At 35.8% G+C, this 24898-nt stretch overlaps 1 protein-coding gene across 1 annotated transcript in view; it reads left to right on the forward strand.

Annotated features, from left to right (window-relative positions):
- Nucleotides 1-24898, forward strand: part of PDGFC (platelet derived growth factor C) — a 226075-nt gene that overhangs the window by 159988 nt on the left and 41189 nt on the right. The window contains exon 3 of the mRNA XM_050789882.1: nucleotides 15199-15379. Coding sequence (XP_050645839.1) covers nucleotides 15199-15379 — 181 coding nt within the window. The remainder of the gene's footprint in view (nucleotides 1-15198; nucleotides 15380-24898) is intronic.

Raw genomic sequence — 24898 nt, forward strand, 5'->3', positions numbered from 1 at the left:
CAGGAGGATCCCTTGGGGCTAGGAGTTAAAGGTTGCAATGAACTATGATTGTACCACTGCACTCCAGTCTAGATGACAGAGTGAGACTGTCTTTAAAGAAAAAAAGGGGAAATTGCATAATCATACTAACATGGTCGTGACTTTTTATAGATATGTTTAAGCAACACTATTTAGCTATTCAAAGAACATAATTTGGTTGGTAGGAAAACAGTGTACCAAGAAGCAGCAACCTATAGAGTCTCTGCTGATAGAGCGTAAACTACGAGTTTCTTATACCTGGAACACTCTTGCCATTGGGTAGGTGAGAGAATATATTTATAGCCCTTCTTGCTTATATTATTATTATTATTAATTACTATTATTATTATTATTATTATTAGAGACAGGGTGTTGCTCCGTCAGAAAGTCTATAGTGCAGTGGTGAGATCATGGCTCACGGCAGCCTCAACCCCCGTTCTCAAGTGATCCTCCCACGTCAGCCTCCCCAGTAGCTGGGACTACAGGCCTCAACCTCCCATTCTCAAGTGATCCTCCCACCTCAGCCTCCCCAGTAGCTGGGACTACAGGCAGGCATCACCAGCCTGGAATTTTTTTTTTGTATTTTTTGATAGAAATGGAGTTTCACTATCTTTCCCAGGCTATTCTTGGAACTCCGGAGCTTAAGCAGTCTTCCCACCTTGGCTTCCCAAAGTACTGGGATTACAGACATGAGTCACCACACCTGGCCTTAAATTTTTGTGCCCTTAAAGTAAGCCTTAATGTGGACATTCCCATCTCTATATTCCTAGATACCCTAAACTCAGTAGTTGGAATGCATTTGAGGAGGACCTACCCTTTTCCTGCATCTGCCTACCTCTACTGTTTTCAAAGTAGAAGGGGAAATGGCAAAATGATAACCCATGAGGTAGAAATTTTACTTAAATCTAAATATGTTAATTTGATTTCTTAAATTTAATTTCTCAAATTTCCTTCAATAATGCAGTGATTCAGTTGTTGGCCCATGTATTAAGGCATTATGACTATGAACTGTTATTTAATTCTGACTAATTTAATAGTGACTCACTCTACATATGCTCTATAGATAGCCACATACCACAAGGCATCACACCCAGTAGGCCTAAATATTAATGAGGTTTTTATAAAACTTAATTACAAGAAAGTCTGTCGTGAAGAGTACAGAAAGCGGTCCTTAGAAGAGAGAGGACCATGAATAGTGTCCTTTGTCATGGAAGCCATCTCTCCGTTAACATAGTAGTATTCGATGCCTAGATCTTGGCATTATTTCAGTAACAGTACATTAGTATGAGGTGATGTTTCCATAAAAGTGCATATCTACACACAGATGGTAGCTGACTGAAGATAGGTAATCACATTTCAGGAACTGATCAGTCATAGGAAAGAAATACTGAGCCAGCTAGGTGAGCACTTTTTATACATGAATGTACTTAATCCTGTGGGTTACAAAATGCAGAAACAAAAATTAAGTACTCAATATTTTTGCTAGTTGTTGATGAATCTGTCTTCTACAATGAAGAGAACGAGTGTTAATTAAAGCAAACGTGTATATGTGTGTGTGTGTATATATATATATTTACATTGTTCTAGTTGGGTTAAATTCAGGACAGTTACTCCTACAGATACGAAGGGCAAAAACCTGGTTTCGGAGCCTCTTTAGTTGAAATTAGTGATCTTTGCTCACCGTGTAGCACAATAGGTTACTAAAATTTACTCCTACAGTCTAACGAAAACTTCGTACCCTTTGATCAACATCTTCTCGTTCCCCATCCATTCCAGCTCCCTTTAGTGTCTGGTAACCACCTTTGTAATCTCTGTTTCTATGAGAGCAACTTTTTTAGATTCCACATATAAGTGAGATCATTCAGTATTTGTCTTTCTTTGGCTGGCTTATTGCACCTTGCATAATGTCCTGTTCCGTTCATGTTGTCATGAATGAAAAATTTTCTTCTTTCTGAAGGCTGTATAGTATTCCAATGTTTATATATACTACACTTTCTTTATCCATTTATTTGTTGATGGACACTTAGGTTACTTGAATATCTTGGTTACTGTGAATACTGCTGAAACAAACAAGGAAGTGCAGATGTCTCTTCAACATATTGATTGCAGTGGATATATACTGAGTAGTGGTATTGCTGGGTCATATGGTAGTTCTGTTTTTAGTCTTTTGAGGAGCCTTCACAGTATTTTCCATAATGGCTGCACTAGTTTACCTTCCCACCAACAGTGTTCACAACATAACATTGTACCCCATAAACTCACACTATTGTATTTTTCAATTAAAATTTTTTTTTAAGAAGTAGTGATCTGTTCATGAGGAGCTTTGTGATCTGCTCTGCCACAGAGGTGAAGTCTTCCATAGGTTGCATGTATTGTTGCAATAATAGCAATAATCAGAATGGAACAAAACAAAACTATCACTTATTGAGTAACTTATTGTTAGGCACTATGCTAAACTCTTTATATACGTTCTCCCTCTGTTGAATCTTCGCAACAATCTTGTGAGTTAATGAATATTTTCCTCATTTTGCAGATAAGGGTCTGGATAGTTTAAATTAGAATTTTCAGAAGTGGATAATGAATAGTCACATTTTATTTTATTTTTATTTTTAAACTTAGAGACAGAGTCTTGCTATGTTGTCCAGGTGGGTCTTGAACTCCTGACCTCAGGTGATCCTCTCACCTCCCTCTCCCAAAGTGCTAGGATTACAGGCATGAGCCAGCCTGTGCCTGGCCAGTAGTGACATTTTTAAACTGGGTGATTCTTTGTTCTGTCCTGTTTAGTTGGAGAACTATCATGTAATGGTTAAGAATATGAGCTCTGGGTAGGGCGCTGTGGCTCACACCTATAATCTCAGCACTTTGGGAGGACAAGGCAGGCAGAACACCTGAGGTCAGGAGTTTGAGACCAGCCTGACCAACACAGAGAAACCTCGTCTCTGTGCCTGTAATCCCAGCTACTCGGGAGGCTGAGGCAGGAGAATCGCTTGAACCTGGGAGGCAAAGGTTGCAGTGAGCCAAGATTGCACCATGGCACTCCAGCCTGGGCAACAAGAACAAAACTCCATCTCAAAAAAAAAAAAAAAGAAAAAAAGAATATGAGCTCTGAAGCTTAGAGTAAGGTTTCTTCTCCAGGTCTATTACTCTTACCTCTAAGAGTTTTCCCTTGTTACGTAATTTCTGTGTATGTCTAAGGTGGGTATAATAACAGTAACCAGATGGGGTTGTGTTTGAAGATTGGATGAGTTGATATTTATGAAGTTTCTGGTTAATTGTATGCATTACATGTTGATGTTTATGTTTATTATTGTATATGAATATTTTAGAAGGCTTATTGTGATTTTGATAAAAATAAATTCATGCCTTTTTGTCAATCAGTAATGTTGTATGTGCTTCCTCATATAGTATTCACACTTTATTGGTTAAATTTATAACTACGCACTTTTTTTTTTTGAGATGGAGTCTCGCTCTGTCGCCCAGGCTGGAGTATAGTGGCATGATCTCAGCTCACTGCAAGCTCCGCCTCCTGGGTTCACGCTATTCTCCTGCCTCAGCCTCCTGAGCATCTGGGACTACAGGCACCCACCACCACGCCTGGCTAATTTTTTGTAATTTTAGTAGAGACAGGGTTTCACCGTGTTAGCTAGTATGGTCTCGATCTCCTGACCTTGTGATCTGCCCGCCTCAGTCTCCCAAACTGCTAGGATTACAGGCCACTTTTTAAATTTCACTGTGAAAGACATTTTTATCCCTATTCAAATGGTTTTGTTTTTCTCTGTCATAAAGAAAAAATTTTTATATTTGTATATTGGTGCTATATTCAGTCCCTTTACTGAATTCCCTTATTAGTTCCAGATAGATTATAAAAGCCAGAAATTTTGGAATCATTTTTGACCCCTGTCATTCTCTTATACCCCACACTAAGTTCTGTCAAATCTACCTTAAAAGCATATCCACACTGACAGCCAGGCATGGTGGTTCAAGCCTATAATCGCAGCACTTTGAGAGGCCAAGGCAGGGAGATCAGTTAGCTCGAGACCAGCCTGACGAACATAGAGAAACCCTGTCTCTGCTAAAAATACAAAAAAATTAGCCAGGCCATGGTGGTGCACACCTGTAATCTTGGCTATGCCAGAGCCTGAGGAATGGGAATCACTTGAAGCCAGGAGGCAGAGGTTGCAATGAGCCAAGATCATGCCACTGTACTCCAACCTGGGCAACAGAGCAAGACCCTGTCTCAAAAAGATAACTTAAAATAAATATACATACAGAGTGGTGGTTCACATCTGTAATTCCAGCACGTTGGGTGGCCGAGGTGGGTATATCACTTGAATCCAGGAGTTTGAAACCAGCCTGGGGAATATAGTGAGACCCCTATCTCTACAAAAAGTTACAAAAAAAAAAAATTCAGGTGTGATGCCTCGCACCTGTAGTCCCAGCTGCTTGCGAGGCTGGGATGGGAAGAATTGCTTAAGCTCAAGAGATGGAAGCTGCAGTGAGCTGTAATTGCACCACTGCACTCCAGCCTGTATGACAGAGTGAGACTGTTTCAAAAAAAATTGTATACTCACACTCTCACACACATTCACACACACACACACTCACACACACACAACATGCAACATTCCTTGGGATGTCTCAACTTTCATACTATATATACTCCAAGCCATCTTGTCCCACTCCTGAATTATTGCCAGGCTCTTCTAGCCTCTGTGCTTACCCAACCACAATCTGTTCTCATGGGAATCTATTATTAACTAAGGATCGTTTGTCCCTTCTGTATCTATTACAACTTTTTATCTTATTCTGTTACTAAAACAGCTAGAGCCTTTTTCCAAAATATTGGAAACTAATGGTGAGAATGGCCAGCCCTATCTTTGTTCTGACTTTAATGAGAATGACCTTTAATTTGATCCAATATAATGCCTGTAGTTTCTGTTAAATAATGTTTTTACCTTGATTTGAAATTTTATGCTATTCACAGTTTACCCAGTTTTTATCTAAGTTGTTGATTTTATTACATTGTTTCAGTGTTTATGAGTATGATCATACAGCTTTTCTCCTCTTACTATTCTGAAGGGTCATTCTTAGTTCATCTTCATATTCATGAACTAAAGCCATACTCACTCATAAAGTATTACAGGCATACCTTGGAGATATTGTTGGTTAGGTACCAGCTCACTGCAATAAAGCAAATATCACAGTTAAAATCACATGAATATTTTAGTTTCTCAGTACTTATAAAACTTACGTTTACACAATACTGTAGTCTATTAAGTATGCAGTAGCGTTATATCAGAAATTTGAGTTGTCATCTTTTTGCTCACATCCTGCCTCAATGTGGTGGCTGCTGACAGATCATGGTGGTGCTTATTGAAGGCTGGAGTGGCTGTGGCAGTTTATTAAAATAGGACAACAATGAACTTTGACATGTTGATTGATTCTTACTTCCATGAAATATTTCTCTGTAGCATTCAGTGCTATTTGCTAGCCTTTTACCCACAGTAGAACTTCTTTCGCAATTGTAGGTCAGTTCTCTCAGACCCTGCTGCTGCTCTATCAACTAAGTTTATGGAATATTCTAAATCCCTTGTTGCCATTTCAACAATGTTCATGGCATCTTCACCAGGAAAAATTTCAACCTTGAGGAAACAATTTGTTTACCCATCCATAAGAAGCAACTCCTCATTCATTCAATGTTTATCATGAAATTGCAGCAATTCATTTACCTCTTCAGGTTCAACTTCCAATTCTAGTTCTCTTGCTATTTCCACCACCTGTGCAGTTACTTCCTTCACCAAAGTCTTGAACCTCTCAGATTTATCCGTGAAGATTGGAACTAGTTTCTTCCAAACTCCTGTTAATGTTGATATGTTGACCTCCTCCCATCAGTCACAAATGTTAATGGCATCCAGAATGGTGAATCCTCTCCAGATTTTCAGTTTACTTTGCTCAGATTCACCAGAGGAATTACTATCCATGGCAGCTATTACCTTATGAAATATGTTTCTTACGTAATAAGACTTAAAAGTCAGAATTACTCCTTGGCCCATGGACTGCAGAATAGATGTTGAGTTAGCAGGCATGAAAACATAAATCTCCTTGTATGTACATCTCCATCAGAGCTCTTGAGTGACCAAGTGTATTGTCAATGAGCAGTAATATATTGAAAGAATCTTTTTTTCTGAGCAGTAGTAAGTTTAAAATATTTAGGAAACCATGCTGTAAACAAATGTGCCATCATCCAGGCTTTGTTGTTCCATTGATACAGCATAGGCAGAGTAGACTTAGCATAATTCTTAACAGCCCTAGCATTTTTGGAATGGTAAATGAGCATTAGCTTCAACATAAAGTCACCAGATGCATTAGCCCCTAACAAGGGAGTCAGCCTGTCCTTTGAAACTTTGAAGTCATTCTCTAGCTATCAAAGTACTAGATGTTATCTTCTTCCAATAGAAGACTGTTTCATCTACACTAAAAATCTGTGTTTTAGCATATCCACCTTTATCAGTTATCTTAGCTAGATCTTCTGGATAACCTGCTACAGCTTCTTCGTCAGTACTTGCTGCTTAACCTTGCAGTTTTATGTTATGAAAATGGCTTCTTTCATTTAACCTCATGAAGCAACCTCTCTTAGCTTCCAGCTTTTCTTCTGTAGCTTCCTTACCCTTCTCACCTTCATAGAATTGAAGAGAGTTAGGGTTTTGCTCTGGAATAGGCTTTCGCTTAGGAATGCTGTGGCTGGTTTGATTTTTCTATCCAGGCCACTCAGACTTTCTCCAACTCAGCAATGGAGCTGTTTTCCCTTCTTATCATTAGTGTCCTCACTGGAGTAGTGCTCATCATTTCCTTCAAGAACTTTTCTTTTGCAGTCACAACTTGTCTAACTGGTGCAAGAGACCAGGCGTTCATCCTGTCTTGGCTTTCAACATGCCTGCCTCAGTAAGCGACATTCTTTCTAGCTTTTGATTTAAAGTCAGACAGTGACTCTTTCACTTGAACTCTTAGAGGCCGTTTTAGGGTTATTAATTGGCCTTATTCCAATATTCTTGTATCTCAGGGAATAAGGAGGCTCAAGGAGAGGGAGAGGGAAGGAGAACAGCCGGTCTCTGGAGCAGTCAGAACACATCCATTTATTAAGTTCACCATCTTGTATAAATTCAGTCTGTGGCACCCAAAAACAATTAGTAACATCAAAGACCACTGATTGTAAATCACCATAACATATATAGTAATTATGAAAAAGCTTAAAATAATTGTGCAAATTACCAAAATGTGACACAGGGACACAAAGTTAGCACATGCTGTTAGAAAAAAAATGGCTTCCGTAAGACTTACTTTTGATGACACAGGGTTGCCATAAACTTTCAATTTGTAAAAAATGCAGTATCTGTGAAGTGCAAGAAAACAAGTTATGCCTGTATATCTTTTAATCAAATCATCTTTTAATCAAATCATATTTGATTAAATTTTACTTGGGAATTTTTGCATTTTATTCTATTTAAGAGTGATATTAGTCTTAATTTTTAATATCTAGTATTGCCATTTCAAAGAACCCTGATGCAAGATTTAGCCTAGGTTGGTTTGTTGGTTGGTTTGTTTGTTTGGAGATGGAACCTTGCTCTTGTTGCCCAGGCTGAAGTGCAGTGGTGTGATCTCAGCTCACTGCAACCTCTGCCTTCTGGGTTCAAGCAATTCTCCTGCCTCAGCCTCCCAAATAGCTGTGATTACAGGCACCCGCCACCACGCCTGGCTAATTTTTGTACTTTTAGTAGTGATGGGGTTTCGCCATGTAGGCTAGGCTGGTCTGAAACTCCTGACCTCAGGTGATCCACCCACCTCAGCTTCCCAAAGTGCTGGGATTACAGGCGTGAGCCATCGCGCCCAGCCCTAGCCTAGCATTTTAAAAAGTAGTGAGGAAGATAGCTGCACTCATTAATTTTTTCAATTGTTTATATAAAATTGGAATGATTTGTTCTTTTAGAGTTAAATAGCACTCTTCTATGAAACTCCATGTTACTGCATCTTTTTTCTTAAGAGAGAGGGAGACAGAATCTTTCCATGTTGCCCAAGCTAGTCTTGCACTCCTGACCTCCCAAGCAATCCTTGACAGTCCTTTTCATTTCTTCTAGAGTTATTAGTCTCTTAACTTTTTCTTTTTCAGTAAATATTGATAATTTACATTTTCTTAGTCATCCATTTTATCTACTTTTTTAGGTTTAATTAACATAAAGTTACGTAAAACATACTTATACTTTTAAAATATATTCTTATCTGTGATTATATCTTCTTCCTCATTGCTAACTTGGTAAACTCTCGATTTATTCTCTCTCTCTAACCCCTTGTTGAGAATCAGCTTTTTGTTTTAATTCTGAATTTTAACTTTAATTTTGATTATATCTTTTTTTAAAGTTTTCTTTTATTATTATTATTATTATTATACTTTAAGTTCTAGGGTACATGTGCATAACGTGCAGGTTTGTTACATATGTACACTTGTGCCATGTTGGTGTGCTGCACCCATCAACTCATCAGCACCCATCAACTCGTCATTTACATCAGGTATAACTCCCAATGCAATCCCTTCCCCCTCCCCCCTCCCCATGATAGGCCCCAGTGTGTGATGTTCCCCTTCCCGAGCCCAAGTGATCTCATTGTTCAGTTCCCACCTATGACTGAGAACATGCGGTGTTTGGTTTTCTGTTCTTGTGATAGTTTGCTGAGAATGATGGTTTCCAGCTGCATCCATGTCCCTACAAAGGACACAAACTCATCCTTGTTTATGGCTGCATAGTATTCCATGGTGTATATGTGCCACATTTTCTTAATCCAGTCTGTCACTGATGGACATTTGTGTTGATTCCAAGTCTTTGCTATTGTGAATAGTGCCGCAATGAACCTACGTGTGCGTGTGTCTTTATAGCAGCATGATTTATAATCCTTTGGGTATATACCCAGTAATGGGATGGCTGGGTCATATGGTACTTCTAGTTCTAGATCCTTCGGGAATCCTTATAGCTTTTGTCTTTATTAATTTTCACCTGATATTTTCTTTTGATTTGCTTAATTTTTCTAGCTTTGTAAGTTGACCTCATGGTTTATATATTTGTAGGTTTTTTAGTAATAACATAATTTTAAATGATTAGTTTCTCTCCACATAACATTTGTAAGCATTTCTCACAAGTAGAACTCTTCATGGTTTCATGAGAATTACCCATTCATGTGTTGTGAGTCCTGTGAAGCATGCCTGTTGGTTTTACTTACACATTTCCATGTGGGTTTAAAAACTCTTCATAAAGAATTTAGAGTGGCTGTTCATAAATATTACTGAATTAATTAAAATATCTATAAAATTTATAGGCCCAAATTACCAAGTTGACTACTCAGTTTTATCTGTACAGCCCTAATATTTCTCCAGTCACTGAACAAGACCATTTGGCCAATCCAAATACAGATACAGAAATTCTCTGCAGTTAGGCCTTAAAATAAAGCAGATATAATTATATAGGCATATTTTAAATATAATAAGCAGTATGGCTTAGCACTTAAGAGCATGGGCTCTAAGATTTGATTCCTGAAAGTGAAGCTTTTGCTTTACAGTTAGTTGCTGGTGTGACCTTGGCCAAGTTACTTTGCTTTTCTATATTTTGTAACTAATAGACTGGATGGAGGAAAAGTGTTAATTTTTATGATTATTGTGAGGATTAAATGAGTTACTATATAAAAAGTACATTAGAAAAACAGTGTCTGCCACATAGGAATCACTTAATAAATGTAATTATTATTTTTTTAAAATTACTTTTATTATAATTTAAAGCATAGATAAACAATTTGCTGTCGAAGTGGGAATCTAAAACTTCTATTTTTGTGTACCAGTTGCATTCTGCTAGATTAAAATATAAGCCAATGCCCACTGGAGAATGTTTGTCATCTTCTTAATTTTATTACCTTTCTCAACAGGCTCAGACTCCAGTTGACATTTGCAGGGCTGGGCCTTTTTAAAATCCACATTCATCTGCTGGCAGGGTTTCACACTACCGACAGGTTTGATAATTCATGGGGTAGATTTAATTGACAGGGTTTTAGTTAGCATGAACTAGAAACAGCCTGTTTTGCAGGCTTGGTTTATTTTTGCTGAAAGAAGCTGAGTGTCAGACAATTATGTTTACTAATGAATTCATTTCTTGGGTATACTCCTTAAAATTCTCAGGAGTAAGAAGGACGTCCTCCTGGCCTCAGTTTTTTAATTCCCACATGAGAACGAAAATTTTGTCTACAACACCAGACTTGTTTGTTAAACATAAAAGAACATAAATCCTCCACAGATCCCCAGGGGTGTGTTAGAGAAAGGGAGTGATCATTATAAACCACTTAGCCCTGTATGCTCTGTATCATGTTGCCATGAGAAAGTGATGTTTGATTGGCTCATAAAATAGTTTTAGTAAATCCTTTAAATACTGACGTGGGCAATTGTGCACATTGGAAATTAATACCTGAGAGCGTATTATAAGGATTACCGTGTCTCCAGAACAGTCACCTAGGCATGTGTAGATTTCTGAATGTAAGGATGACTGTGTTTTGTGATTTCACTTTGATGTGTCAGTACTGCTCAGTTTTATCATCCCCCTTTCATTTGGCTATGGCCCACAGATATGTTTTTCATCATTGTTTTCTCTCTTCATTCTCTCCTTGATGTTTGAGCTGTTAGCATACATCAGCCAACCAACCTTTGCTATGAATCTCATATTCTGCCAATGGTGTTGTGTCAGAAAATAAGAGAAATACCAAGTTGTTAAAGCAGACGACTTGATTTAATGCATTATTATTTTTCTGTCCTCACTTTGCATTCCCAAACAAGTTGAAAGGAAATATGGAATCAAGTGGCAATGGTGTGTGTCTGTGTGTGTGTAAATAATTATTTCATTAATAACTTTAAATTCCATAGACATCTTAATAGTTATTGTGTATGACCATAAAAATTAATGGTAGAATAATTGCATGAATTTTAGAATTATATATTTTTGTGTGACACGAGTTCTGAGAAAATCTCGAAATGCCTAATTTACTATGAAACAATTAGTAGCATGTGCTAAGTTCTACTGTTTTATAGACAAAGAACACAGTACCTTATTAGATGTTAATTTCATTTAAACTTTATGGAGTACAAAACCATATAGATTTTTCAAAGCACTGTCATAAATATATGCACTAGACTTGCATGAGCATGTAAGAATTAGTTGCCAGCTGTCTCGCTGCAAATCCAGAAATTTTCATAAGGATTATTTTCTAAATAGTATCAAATTCAGTTGGAAATCTTCATGAAATAATAATAATATGCTTATCACCCTTCTCCTGTTTACAGGACAGTGGATTTTGTATCGACATCAATTAGATAAGGCACAAGTTAAGATATTTTTGTTCTTAATGAAGTGTTAACATTTTAATCTAGATATTTCTGTCCTTAAAACCCTTTTAAAAATACTTTTAAAGAAGTTACAGATCATATAACATATGAGGTAGTTTATCTTTAAACAGAAATAAAAAGAAAATTATATAAAGTAGCTATGTGAGATGTTAATTTTAGACTTCCTGAAGAGAATATTATTTTCTCTTTAGATAAATGCTTTTTATATTAGAAAAATTAAAATGGTTATTTTGAAAAATGGTCTCAAGAAAATTTTGTACACAGTGTGTTCTGCTGAAGCAGTTTATGCCAAATCCAATGATACTTTTTAGTTTTCACCTCTTTGGTCTTTCTTTGGCACTTGGCATTATTGACCACTCCTGCTTCAGGTGAAATTCTCTCTTCTCTCTTACCTTAACCTCTGCACCCTCCCTCACAGTTGCTTCCCTCTTATTTCCCTGACTGCTTCTTCTCAGGATGCTTTTGTTAAAGGATCTTTTCTTTTGACCCACACTTGAAACGTTACTGTTTCCTCAGATTCCTCGAACATGTGGTGATTACATGTCTGTGTTACTCCCCTATACGAAACCTCCAGTGGCTCTGCCTCTTAAGTGCAAGGGTGGCCAACTCAGATGCCAAAGGGCAAATATAAGTAAATGAAGATAATCTGGATTTTTTTAAATCATAGAAAGTAGATGGGGATTTTTAAAACCTAGAAGGAACACGCCTCGTGTAAAGCTTTTTTCATTTAGTCCCAGCCTCAGTTGCTGTGAGGCCAAGTATTCATTCCTTCACTCACCAAATACTGACACAGGGTTTACTATGTGCCTGGGATGTAGGTGCTCAGGATAAGACAGTAAAGTAAACAAAGATATCTACTTTGCTGAAGCTGACACGAATTCTGGAGAGGAGCCCTTGTGGAGTCACACGAAGCTAATGACATTTATTATTACCAGATCTTCAATTTTTTTAAAACCAAACATCCAGGTTTTCTATGAAATTCCATTTTTTAAAATATTGACAAAATTTTTAAAGAGACATCGAGCCCATTGGAATTGTACCTACATGTTTTCAACATTGGCCTACCAAATAACAATTTAACATCTTATTACCATGCAATACCAAAACCTTCTCACCTGCATCTATTTGTCCACCTTGATCTCCATCTGATTTTTGTTTCCCACCCTCAATTCACAATTGACCATGCTTAGCCCTTTCTTTCTTCTATTACATCGTATGTATTGTACTTATTGCTAGATTGCATTTTCATCCCCCACCCCATTCACCCCTTGTCAATCAATACTCATTGAAAGCCCAAATGTGAAGTCCTTTGTAAGCTGACCTTCATCTCACTGTATAAAATTACTCTCTTTCTTCTACTATTCCACAGTATTTCTTACATACTCTAATTAGAGCACTTCCCAATGTGTTTTATGGACCCAGAACGCAAAAAAAGCTATAGTTTTGTGTTTGTATCCTGAGAATCTAGCAGAACAGTTTGCGCCAAATCAGTGCTTCATAAATCCCTGTCGAATGAGTGGTGGTAGCCTGCATCGCACAGGCTCACCTCCCAAGCACAGAACAAGCAGAACAAATGAATAGAAGCTTTGTTTCACGTGTAGACAACCCTGATATAAAAACTACCATTTGATAAAAATGATAATTATCAACTTTTCTACCAGATAGATCTGAAATATCTACGTACGTCTGCTATACCCAGCATCCCCGAACCACACACACACACCGTCCAACCCTTCCACATCCCGCACACACATACGCTAAAACTCCTGGAATGGTTATACTGTCTGGCTTATGTATATGTAACTTATAACCCTGGACTTCTCACGTGATGTAGCAAAATCACATCTTCTCTTTGTCTTTGTGTTTTCTTATTCACTGCTTTTAAACTTCTAAGGTTATGTTAAAAGGTAGGTGTGCAGAGGTGGGAGGGGTGCAGGACAGAGATGGGAGACAAACTTTCTTGAGTGGCAACTCTGTGCAAAGAGTGTTTTAGGTGCTGCACATGTGCTGTCCCATTTTTCCTTTCTTCACATATCTCTGAGTTAGGTAGCAGTTTTCCCAGTTTACCAGTGAGGAAAATGGAGCTGAAGTAGTTTAAGTTCCATGCCATAAGAGAGTTCTAGATACTTCAGATTTATAAGTATAATTGTTTCATTATACACTTTGTCTTTTTCCAGCAACTTTTTCTTTTGTATGTTTAATACTACATAAAATGTAGTGTTTTTGGTAGTCTGGTATCTACTGAACTTAAAATTTTGAAAAAAATCTATCGGTGGTTTACAACCGTGTCAGACTTCCTTTTAACAAAAGTTTTGCAATGCCCTGTTTAATATTCTGAAATGCAATTCATAAAAGCAATTATCTATCTATATGCAAAATTGTTTTAAAAATATATTGCCTGCATGTTATATAAATCTATAACAAAGTAATTTATTTTAAAATAACGTGTTTCAGTATATAAATGAACAGTAACAATTACCCTAGAAAAATAAAGGAAGATGTCAGCATCTTTTAAGTAGACTCATTGTGAATAACAGCTATAAATATAGACTAATATGAATATGTTTGTTTTAGTTGGAATGAAAATAGTATAACCAGCATTCCTGTTAGTGACATGTTTTTCCAAGTGAGTAACTCTTAGTAAAGTTATAAACAAAATACAGAAAATTCCCTCAGCTTACTCTATAGTTGACTTTCTTGAAAATTTACCTTACCTAAAGCAGTGCAAAATATATATGCGTTTATACATGAGATGATGTAAGTTTCCAAACTTAGATGACCCGTAGTAGAAATTGCACCTGCATGAAATGTCCAGTGAAATATTTGAAAGGCATGGAGGACATGGGGCAAATACTCATTTTCAGAACTTTCCAGTGTTGAGTTTTTGTGGACCTTGCCTGCCACATTTCAGTCACGCCCTTCTCACCCCCAATCATTGAGACAACCTAAAATGTTTCTACAGATTTCCGAAACACTCTGTCATGGGGCAGCACTGGTCTCAGGGAGCACCACTGATCCAAACCTTCCAAGCCAAAAGTTGACACGTGTTTAAAACAATCACTTATTCCTCTGTTTAAGATACTGAGTATAGGGAAATATAAAATAGAAATATGTAAGAACTGGTTCCTTTCTTCAAGGATTAACAGCCTAAGAAGGTGGATCACTTATACACATATGTGGTTAGTTAGAAATATGTGTTTATCAAAAAGAGAAAGATGACAGTAAGCTGAGAACACCCAGGAAGGTCACAGAAAGGAAGAATGGTACCAAGTGAGGTACGAAAGATACGTATACAATGAAGTAGCTCTAGGAAAGCTTGCATCACTGATGGGGAAAGAGAGCCAAGGCCCCTGGCTGGATGAAAGAGTTACTCTCAGAAAATAAAGTAATAATAGGTATTAAAGGTGGAGTCACAGTGTCAGGTCCAAATGAAAATTATATTCAATAATTCATGAATTGAATGTCAGATACGGTTGCTCCTTACAAAATGTTTAAGTTTTAGGATAGTTATTTAGTGAATTTGGAATTCGTAAATAGAAAAACTAAGGACTCCAAATAGACTCATATTTCTTTAACTTGGGACTCATTTTCAGTTGTGTCTCTTCTTTAGAGTACTTAATTACATGCTCCCAGTTTAATTTTGGATTAACTCATTGCCGTGGTCCATGAAGTCATAGCATTCACAGACAGGAAACTTGTAATTGCCAGAATAACAGATTATGAAATGATGTCTTTTCCCCTTTGTCTTTTTGCAGGTATGATTTTGTAGAAGTTGAGGAACCCAGTGATGGAACTATATTAGGGCGCTGGTGTGGTTCTGGTACTGTACCAGGAAAACAGATTTCTAAAGGAAATCAAATTAGGATAAGATTTGTATCTGATGAATATTTTCCTTCTGAACCAGGGTTCTGCATCCACTACAACATTGTCATGCCAGTAAGTACCACTTTGAGATCCCCTTATTTAACTCGATCAGCTCTTTGTTTATTTTTATTTTTCTCCTCTTACACATGAGAATCAGAAAAAAAATCAGAAAACGAACCTAGCTGGGATTTCTTTTTTATGTAAATAAAAACTCTGTACATGCCAAGCCAGCAATTGATTAGGCAAATTAGAAAATATAAAATCAATATTTACCATTTTATATTATATTTATATTGTATTGTTAAGCAGAAATTTCCCTTTTTGATTGCTCCGGAGTCTATGAAATATTATCTAGGCAACTGATTAAATAAAGAAAATTTAAGTATTAGTTAAGGGTATAGCTAAAAAGAAACAATAAAATGCAAACAGAATTTTGAAAATAATTTATTCATTTAGTAATAGTAGAATCATTTATCATGTATTGTTGAAGTTAAAGGAGAAATCTCTGAAGTATGTTATAAATGTCATAACTTGTGTATAAGTTTTGAACTTTGGTCAGTTTTCTTATGTAGATTATTTAAGATATCCCAAATTGTATTCCATTCTGAAATACTTTTTGCCAGTATGTATTCTGTACCATTTTCTTTGTTACTTTCCAATTTTTTTTTTTTTTTTTTTTTTTTTTTGGGATAGAGTCTCGCTCTGTCGCCCAGGCTGTAGTGCAGTGGCCAGATCTCAGCTCACTGCAAGCTCCGCCTCCCAGGTTCACGCCATTCTCCTGCCTCAGCCTCCCGAGTAGCTGGGACTACAGGCACCTGCCACCTCGCCCGGCTAGTTTTTTGTATTTTTTAGTAGAGACGGGGTTTCACCGTGTTAGCCAGGATGGTCTCGATCTCCTGACCTCATGATCCTCATGACCTCGGCCTCCCAAAGTGCTGCGATTACAGGCTTTCCAAAATTTTTTAAAGTTCAATATAATACTTTAATATTTTTAAATTTAAATTTAATAAAATGTAACAAACAATTCTACCTATAAATAAAAAATGTTAATGGTAGACAAAAATGTATGTTTTTATTAGATAATAGTTTAATACCGATTATTTGCTTGATTAAAGCCACTAAGAATCTATTTAATATACTTTTACAGTATCTTGTTTCACAGAACTTAGTGAGTTAAATATTTTTTAGGCTAGGGTGGCCTTGAGGGCTATGGGTACACTTTCACAAAGTGAAATATTTCTCAAATATTTAAATATGGAATATATTAAATTGTAGTAAAAAACACACTAGCAAGTCTTTGTGAGAGCAAAGGTTTTTATTCATCCCAAACATGTGACAAAATAACTTTAAATTAAGGATATTATTTCTATTTTAAATGAACTTCTCTCCATATTATATTAATTTAAATGTGTATAAATAGCAATCTACTGTCCTCCTATGGAATAAAACACAAAAGCTAAAATGTATAAATATCACCACTAAAGGGTTTATTTTCTGATTTTATGACTACATAGATTTTCTGGTTTTGTAACCCAAGGAGTTATATGCATTAAATCAAATACGTAAAGATAAATGCATACTATATGTATGTACTACACATATACATAGTGGACATAGTGTATGTATGGTATTTATAGTAGCTAGCTCAGATCTGAGCACATAATAGTCTCTCAATAAATACTTGAATGCTGAGTTGATCATGCAATTCAGTCACCCAGCTTAACTAATAGAGGATTTACTCTATGTGTGTGAATGTTGTCAGATTCATGAGCCTTGTGATGAAGTAAGAACCCAACGGTTGATTGAAAGTGCCATCCATCCTCTTGGCTAAGAAAGGCCTTGTCACCAGGGTTGACCTATTATCAGAGATTCTCTGTGACTGAGACCAGACACCACATCTGGGAGACTTTAGGCCAAATGTATGTCATTGGTTCCATTGTTGGAATTGAATTCACCACATTTTTAAATGATTGTTGAAATGGATTGGTAAATTGTCAGTATGGACTTCAGTGGGCTATTGTTGACTCTCCTGGCCTCTATTGAGCCAGGCTTTGTGTGGCAACTACGTTGACCTATACTGGGCCGTAGATAATGGAGATAAGTGGAGAGAAAAGGCATAGGAGTTCTTGTAGTTAAACTATGTTTAGGAAAACAATAGGCTTTTGGACTAGAAGAAACAGGAGAGCATGAAGGTAGGACCCTACAGTGCCTAATAAGTATAACTTGGTGATTTTAATTTTTAAGATTGCTTTCTGGAGAAATTATATGAATTTTTACAATCTCACAAGCTTTGGTTTTTCTGTGTTTAAATTTACTTTGACAATTAACCTGCCATTTCTTCACCTGTCCTTTGCCTTGGTTCCATATATCCATTCATCTCTCTACTTACAGCCACATTCATTCTACTCTTAATAAACTGCCTGCAGAAGGGTGAGATCTGATGAGTTAGAATTTGACAAGTGGTTATGCTGTGGAGCCTTGCAGAATGTTTTGAATTATCATTGTGTACTCCTAAATTACACTCCTCCCTCCATGCACCGCCTCCACTACCCACACTTTACTAACAGGGTGCAATCCATCAATCTTATCTATGTATCAGATTAATGAAAGCCTAAAGCAAGAAAGTGTGCCTCTTGGACAGCCGACTTAAAAGTTCTTGAGGCATTTGCTCGGGTCCCTCCAAGCTCCTGGATGATCTCTGATGCTTTTATTTTTCTTTTTGCTCTGGATAAACTTCCTGTCAGCACACTCAGTTCCCCAGAGGCAACGGTCTCATTGATTAGAAACCTGCCTCTGCAAAATGCCACTATAGGTTCCACTGGCCACAATGATTTCTTTGTAATCATAAAAATAATATTAACTACTAGTTTATAATAGACAATTAACTTTCTGCATTGGGATTTGGCAGGAGTGCCTAGCACAATGCCATTCACATTGTAGCTGCTTATTAAGATTCTACTCATCTGACAAAGGGCTAATATCCAGGACCTACAAAGAACTCAAACAAATTTACAAGAAAAAAACAAACAGCCCCATCAAAAAGTGGGCAAAGGATATGAACAGACATTTCTCAAAAGAAGACATTCATACAGCCAACAGACACATGAAAAAATGCTCATCATCACTGGCCATCAGAGAAATGCAAATCAAAACCACAATGAGATACCATCTCACACCAGTTAGAATGGCGATCATTAAAAAGTCAGGAAACAACAGGTGCTGGAGAGGATGTGGAGAAATAGGAACACTTTTACACTGTTGGTGGGATTGTAAACTAGTTCAACCATTATGGAAAACAGTATGGCGATTCCTCAAGGATCTAGAACTAGATGTACCATATGACCCAGCCATCCCATTACTGGGTATATACCCAAAGGATTATAAATCATGCTGCTATAAAGACACATGCACACGTATGTTTATTGCGGCACTATTCACAATAGCAAAGACTTGGAATCAACACAAATGTCCGTCAGTGACAGAATGGATTAAGAAAATGTGGCACATATACACCATGGAATACTATGCAGCCATAAACAAGGATGAGTTTGTGTCCTTTGTAGGGACATGGATGCAGCTGGAAACCATCATTCTTAGCAAACTATCACAAGAACAGAAAACCAAACACCGCATGTTCTCACTCATAGGTGGGAACTGAACAATGAGATCACTTGGACTCGGGAAGGGGATCATCACACACCGGGGCCTATCATGGGGAGGGGGGAGGGTGGAGGGATTGCACTGGGAGTTGTACCTGATGTAAATGATGAGTTGATGGATGCTGACGAATTGATGGGTGCAGCACAGCAACATGGCACAAGTATACATATGTAACAAACCGGCACGTTATGCACATGTACCCTAGAACTTAAAGTATAATAATAATTTAAAAAAAAATAAATTTAAAAAAAAAAGATTTCATAGAAATTCAGTCATTTCATCTTAGAGTTGCCTAAAACCCACAGAGAGCTATAGTACCTTCCTATTTATTATATGTCACCTTTGTTCCTGTCACACAGCAGAGATAATTCATAAACTGAAAAGCAGTAGACTCACAGTAATGACACCAGATACTCTGCTGTCCTAATACCTTAGGCTATATTACCAAAGACACATTCTTGCATTAGTTAAAGAATTGCCTGGTTTTCTTTTTAGGCAGTGGGAATTAGTGGGACATCCACTGAAGTTAAAGAATTTAGTGCATGCTAATGATTTTATAAACATTAGTATATACAGTTGACATCTGCTTTTTATAATCAACCCAATGAATATTTTGCATGCATTAATATACAGAAAAAATTTTAAGTGAGTTTAATCACATTTTTTTCTAGGACAAATTATGGGTAAAGTTGATTTTAAAATTCTTTGTATTTCACAGGTAAAGAGATAGCCCTGTAGCCTTATTTGGGAATATAAATGGATATCTGGTTCTGGTCAACATTTAATACTCCTTGGTTCTGATTACCATGTGTCTTAGAGGCAGAGTTTTAATACATTAGTTAGAATTTTCAGAAACAGTTTTTGCCACACAGGTTGCCATTTAAAATTATGTTCACCCTTGTAAGATGATTTACCCACTCTTCTTTTCCTCAATTTATGAATAATAGAACATATAGTTAAATAAGAGATGACTTGTTCGTTTGAATAAAGTGATGCTGTTCTAATATTTAAAGATTTTACATATTTATTATAAATATCAGTACTTTCCTTTTGTTAGGAGTTCCATATCATTTTCTTGATTCACAGGTACTTTACAATAAGACATAAATAAAATTTTTCTCTCCATTTTTTCATTTGGTATTATAAACTAAACATAGTTTTAGAAATAACTTTAGCATACGGTATTTACTTGAGGTTATAGCTAGTTGTAGCTTTTTAAAACAGTAGTACTAGAATGTCTACATAATTTTAAAATTATAATATTTCAATGATATTTTAGAGAATTATTTATGGAAATATTATTCTCCAGTCATGCTCCATTAATAACTAATAAAAAATAAATCCATGCAAATTGATGCCAAATGATACATACAGTGTTCAACTTTTATAGTTGTGCCTAAGGAGTTAATGTCTTTGATTTTTTTTTTCCCCTTTCTGCTAAAAGAGAGAAAAAAAAAAGACCTGGTAGATTAGCAGTGAGAGATTGTTTGGGAAGAAATGAAGCAAAACTGAAATAAAACAGTGCAAGCTTGTTTCTGTTTGGAGGCCACACACAGTGAGAGCCCAGGACACATTTCAGATCTTTTAGAAAGAAAGGAAAATTTCTTGTTTAATTTTGGAGTAATTTATAATAGATTATATATGTTTTACTCTGTGTACTGTAGCATAAGCACCATTATTTAAAATGTTAAGAAACCTAAAAAGGCTGAAATAATAACTTTTCCTCCAGAATCAAAAGACCTTATTAAAAGTTTCATTTCTCAGTTCTAAAAAGTACTGCATATTGTTTTGGTCAGAAAACTGCTTCAATTAAACCATACCTATTTTTAAGTGAAATATACAAATCTAAATATGAATTTTTAGTTATTTTAGTCTTATATTTAGAACTATTCTTCTTGAGTACAATGCTATTTGTTGTTTTTTTGATGTCTATGAGATTTGAGGATTTTCTTATTCTCCCTCCAATTTGGTTAACATGAAAAATGATTACCACTGATTTTTCTTAAATGGTTTTATTGAATATTATATTTTTCAGTCTCTTAGTCTAAGGTTTCTGATCCAAAGTAATGATAATGTTTACAATAATTTATTTACTTTTTTCCATTTAATGAATATATCAGTTTAGATTAAGAGAAATAGAAGTTATAGCCACTATACAAATTGAGTCGATGTATATTTACCCTCTTTTTCTTTGCCTGATAAGATGGGCAGGGGATGGATGAACTGAAGAGTACTTTAACTCACGCACTTCAGTGAACCTCATCTTCTTTTAAGTTGCCTCCTAATTTGTTCTATCACTTGTATGATTTTACATTTTAAAAAGCTATGTATAATCAATGATACTTGTTTGGATATTGAATCTTGTTTATTCTTTTTATTAAATTATATACAAAGATTAAATAATAATATAGACTAGTATGTAAGTATTATAGCCACATTATAACCGCAACTGTGTGTTTTTCTTAATGGTGATTTTGTAAATGACTTATCCAGAGTTCAGTGGGCGTACTGGCCAGCATGCCCTGTAGAAGGGTGTAGGGTTTCTGTGGGGAGGGGTTAGAAGGACACTTGATGCCTGAGGTGCTATTAAGGAATGCATGACTGATTGCCAAAGTGGTTATTAATTATGCAGGATACGGTGAACAAAGCTGCACAGTGAATATTGAAGTGAGAGGGGGAGAAGAGGAGGGAGGATTTTTTTTTTCATCCCTTCTGACATATGCCAGTAGGTAATTTCACTGTTAATATCATGTCAAGAAAAGTCTTAACTGAAAGCCAAATTTGCTTTTATGTTCAGGTTAAGAAAAAATCCAACCAACTCTCAAACAAGGCTTCAAATACATTAATTCACTTTCTTTCCTAGGGAAAAAAGCAGCATGCCTAGAATAAAAATACTTAGAGCAATATAATAACACCAATCCTACAGAAAAAAACATTAGTGGCAGGATGTGCTCAAGATTTTTTTAAATGTTAAATTTTTGTAACTTATTGCATTGCATTCCCCTATTGTTAAACCAATTCTAATAAGTCAACCTTTATTTGAAAACTTACTTAAAAATGGATTTGTATTTACCTCAAGGAGAATTAAGAGAAAATTTAGATTCTTAGAATTTTTTTGTATTTAGAGACTGGAAGAGGTATTTCAAGTACTGTTTATCTATACTGTAGTCTGAAGCACTTGTTGAATGATTAGATTTTTATTAAAATATACAATATACTTGTATATTTATGCAAGGAGTCTTGAGATGACAGTATTTTATTGCATCTAGGAAATTATATAATTGCTATAGAGACTAAACTCCTACTTGGCTAAGAATTGCTTAATGTATTTTTCAATTCTACTTCTACTCCATGGGCACAATGCTCTCTTTCATATGATGATCATGGTGTCTCTGTTTCATTTCTACTGATTCTTTTTGTTCCAGTTAATTTCTTACTGTCTAAGAAAGAATTTCACAGATGATATGATTTGTAGTTAGAAAGAAAAAGGCAATCAGCACTATGTAGGAATGGTAAATGGCAGACAGATTATTGTAAGTCATTTTATAAGAGGGTTGTAAATAAAATCGTAGACTAATTGAAAGCTTGAGGTTTGATTGATTCATATTTTATAGCTAAAGCCACAAAGATTTAAAAGCTTGGAGATAAAATGGCGACCTCACAACTCTTTCCATCTAAACCTGATGGAAAGAGTTGTTTTCTAGAAATAAGTATGGTGCAAGTTAAAATTATAAATTACATAGTTTTTCTTCAATATTCCCACCCATTCAACACTCTAAATACCTTAATTGATCAGATATTTGTTGAGAAAATTCAAAGATGTATATAACCCTTGGTCTCTGATAACTTACCTCGTTTTGGAGGAAAAAAATACATACCTGTAAAAATACAGAATGTGACTGTCATATTGAGTGGTTTGGAAAGATTTTGAGAAGGAAGATGGGAATGTGGAGAGCAGAGGGATGTCATAACCCTTAGATTAAAGAAAAAAATCAATAAGCAATCAGACAAAAACTCCAGGAGCTATTCAGTATAAATTTTTTCTCAAATGCATTATAAAAATCTCTCAAGAGCTTATTAAAAATGCTTGTTATCAGATTAGTCAGGGATCCTCATTTTCTTAGTCTGGGGTGATGCTCAGTTATCTGTATTTTCATCAGATATGCTTGGAGATTCAGTTGCTCTAAACTATAGTTTCATCAGAATACATTTGCTTTTTTTTCAACTTGCCAACATTAACAGAGTTTATTTATTTATTTATGTTTTACAGTTACTTTTATTTCAAGATTTTAGTGAATTTTTTTTATATTCAAACAAATGAATTTTATATGAATAGATGGGAAACTTTTATATGAATAGATGGGAAAAAGAGGGTAAATATACATCGACTCAATTTGTATAGTGGCTATAACTTCTATTATATTTGCATATTTAATACATGTGTTCTCTTTATTTTTCAGGGTTGCAAAAAGAGTGGGACTTTCCCATAAAATTAGGTAGATATATTTCAGTTTTTAGCACTTGTATGTATTGTACCAGCTCTTCCAAGTAATATATTAAAGACTATCAATTTTGTCAACTCTCAGTGGCTGTTACCCACGGAACTATGCAAGATTGTCCTCTGCCTTCTTTTCTGTTCAACACTAAACTTGTTTGATAAATCACAGATGACATAGTTCCAGCATTGAAGCACAATTCTAGAATAGATATTCATTCATTCTACAACATTAGACACTGTTAGTAAAATAAGACATTTCCAGTTGTCAAGAAATATTCTTCCATTTTCTATATTTTTTACATTTAATTTTGTCATTAATTTTGCACCTATTTCTAAATGGCAAATATTTCTCTTACATTTATTACAAAAATAGCAGTTCATACCACTTTCCCCTTCCTAAATGACTTTTCTGCCTTTTGTAGGCAGGCACTTCCAATTTTTTGAACTGACTTTTTAGAATTTACCTCTATGACTCTATTTAACATGCTTTTATATCTACTTCTTCACTCTTTTACAAATTACCTATCGATTTCTCATTGGAAGATGAAGCCATCTTTCACTTTCTTTCACCCTCCTGCCTTTACCACACATACAGATACTTCCCAGCACCCCATCCTCTATTATATCCTGATTATATCAAATACAAATTCATTGTGTACATTATGGTAGCTCTGTAGTCATTTTTCACAGCTGAGCCATGAACTGTATACCATGACTACATTTCTGTTTCTGTTCTTTTTATGTTTCCCTTGGAATTATTTTTTGGTTTGTATAGCTTTTATATTTCATCACTGATTCATCCTGAAACTGTTCCTCAGATTGTGTAAATCTCTTCTCAGTACAATCAGACACATTTGGTTTTCTAACAATTTCGTGTTCTTGAAGAAATCTTTGCTGCAGCCATCTGGCCTGCTCCAATGTGGACTGCTCACCCTTTAGAATGGCTGCACAGCGTCATCCTTGCAATCTCCTTCTGCCATCATCCTGACCATTCCTTTTGACATTTCCTTGCATTAGATCCTCTGTTTGCTGGATCTTTTGTCTTCCTGTGTCTCAATTTACTTCTTTGTGAACAGAGTAAAACTTCCATGAACATACTGAGAAAATGGAGCATCAGAGATAAAATTTTTGCAGTCTTGCATAACTTAAAATGCTCTAAGTATTAACCCTCAAACTTAAATGAATACTGATTAAGTCTAGAATTTAAGCTGGCCACTTAAAAGTCGATTGGACAGTCTGTGCATGTGGATGGGCTTGCCCACTATTGTTTTTACTCTATTGCATGCTGGCTCAGTCAGTTTCTTGAAAACACTCTGATTCCTCTGATCTGTTTTCTAAGAGTATAAATACTGGCTACCAGTTTTCTAAACTAGAAGCTGAGTTGATTAACACCGAGATATTTGGCATTGTATACATCTAATATATATAAGTTT

Source organism: Macaca thibetana, chromosome 5, assembly GCF_024542745.1.
Source record: "Macaca thibetana thibetana isolate TM-01 chromosome 5, ASM2454274v1, whole genome shotgun sequence".
In the NCBI taxonomy this organism is placed as follows: domain Eukaryota; kingdom Metazoa; phylum Chordata; class Mammalia; order Primates; family Cercopithecidae; genus Macaca; species Macaca thibetana.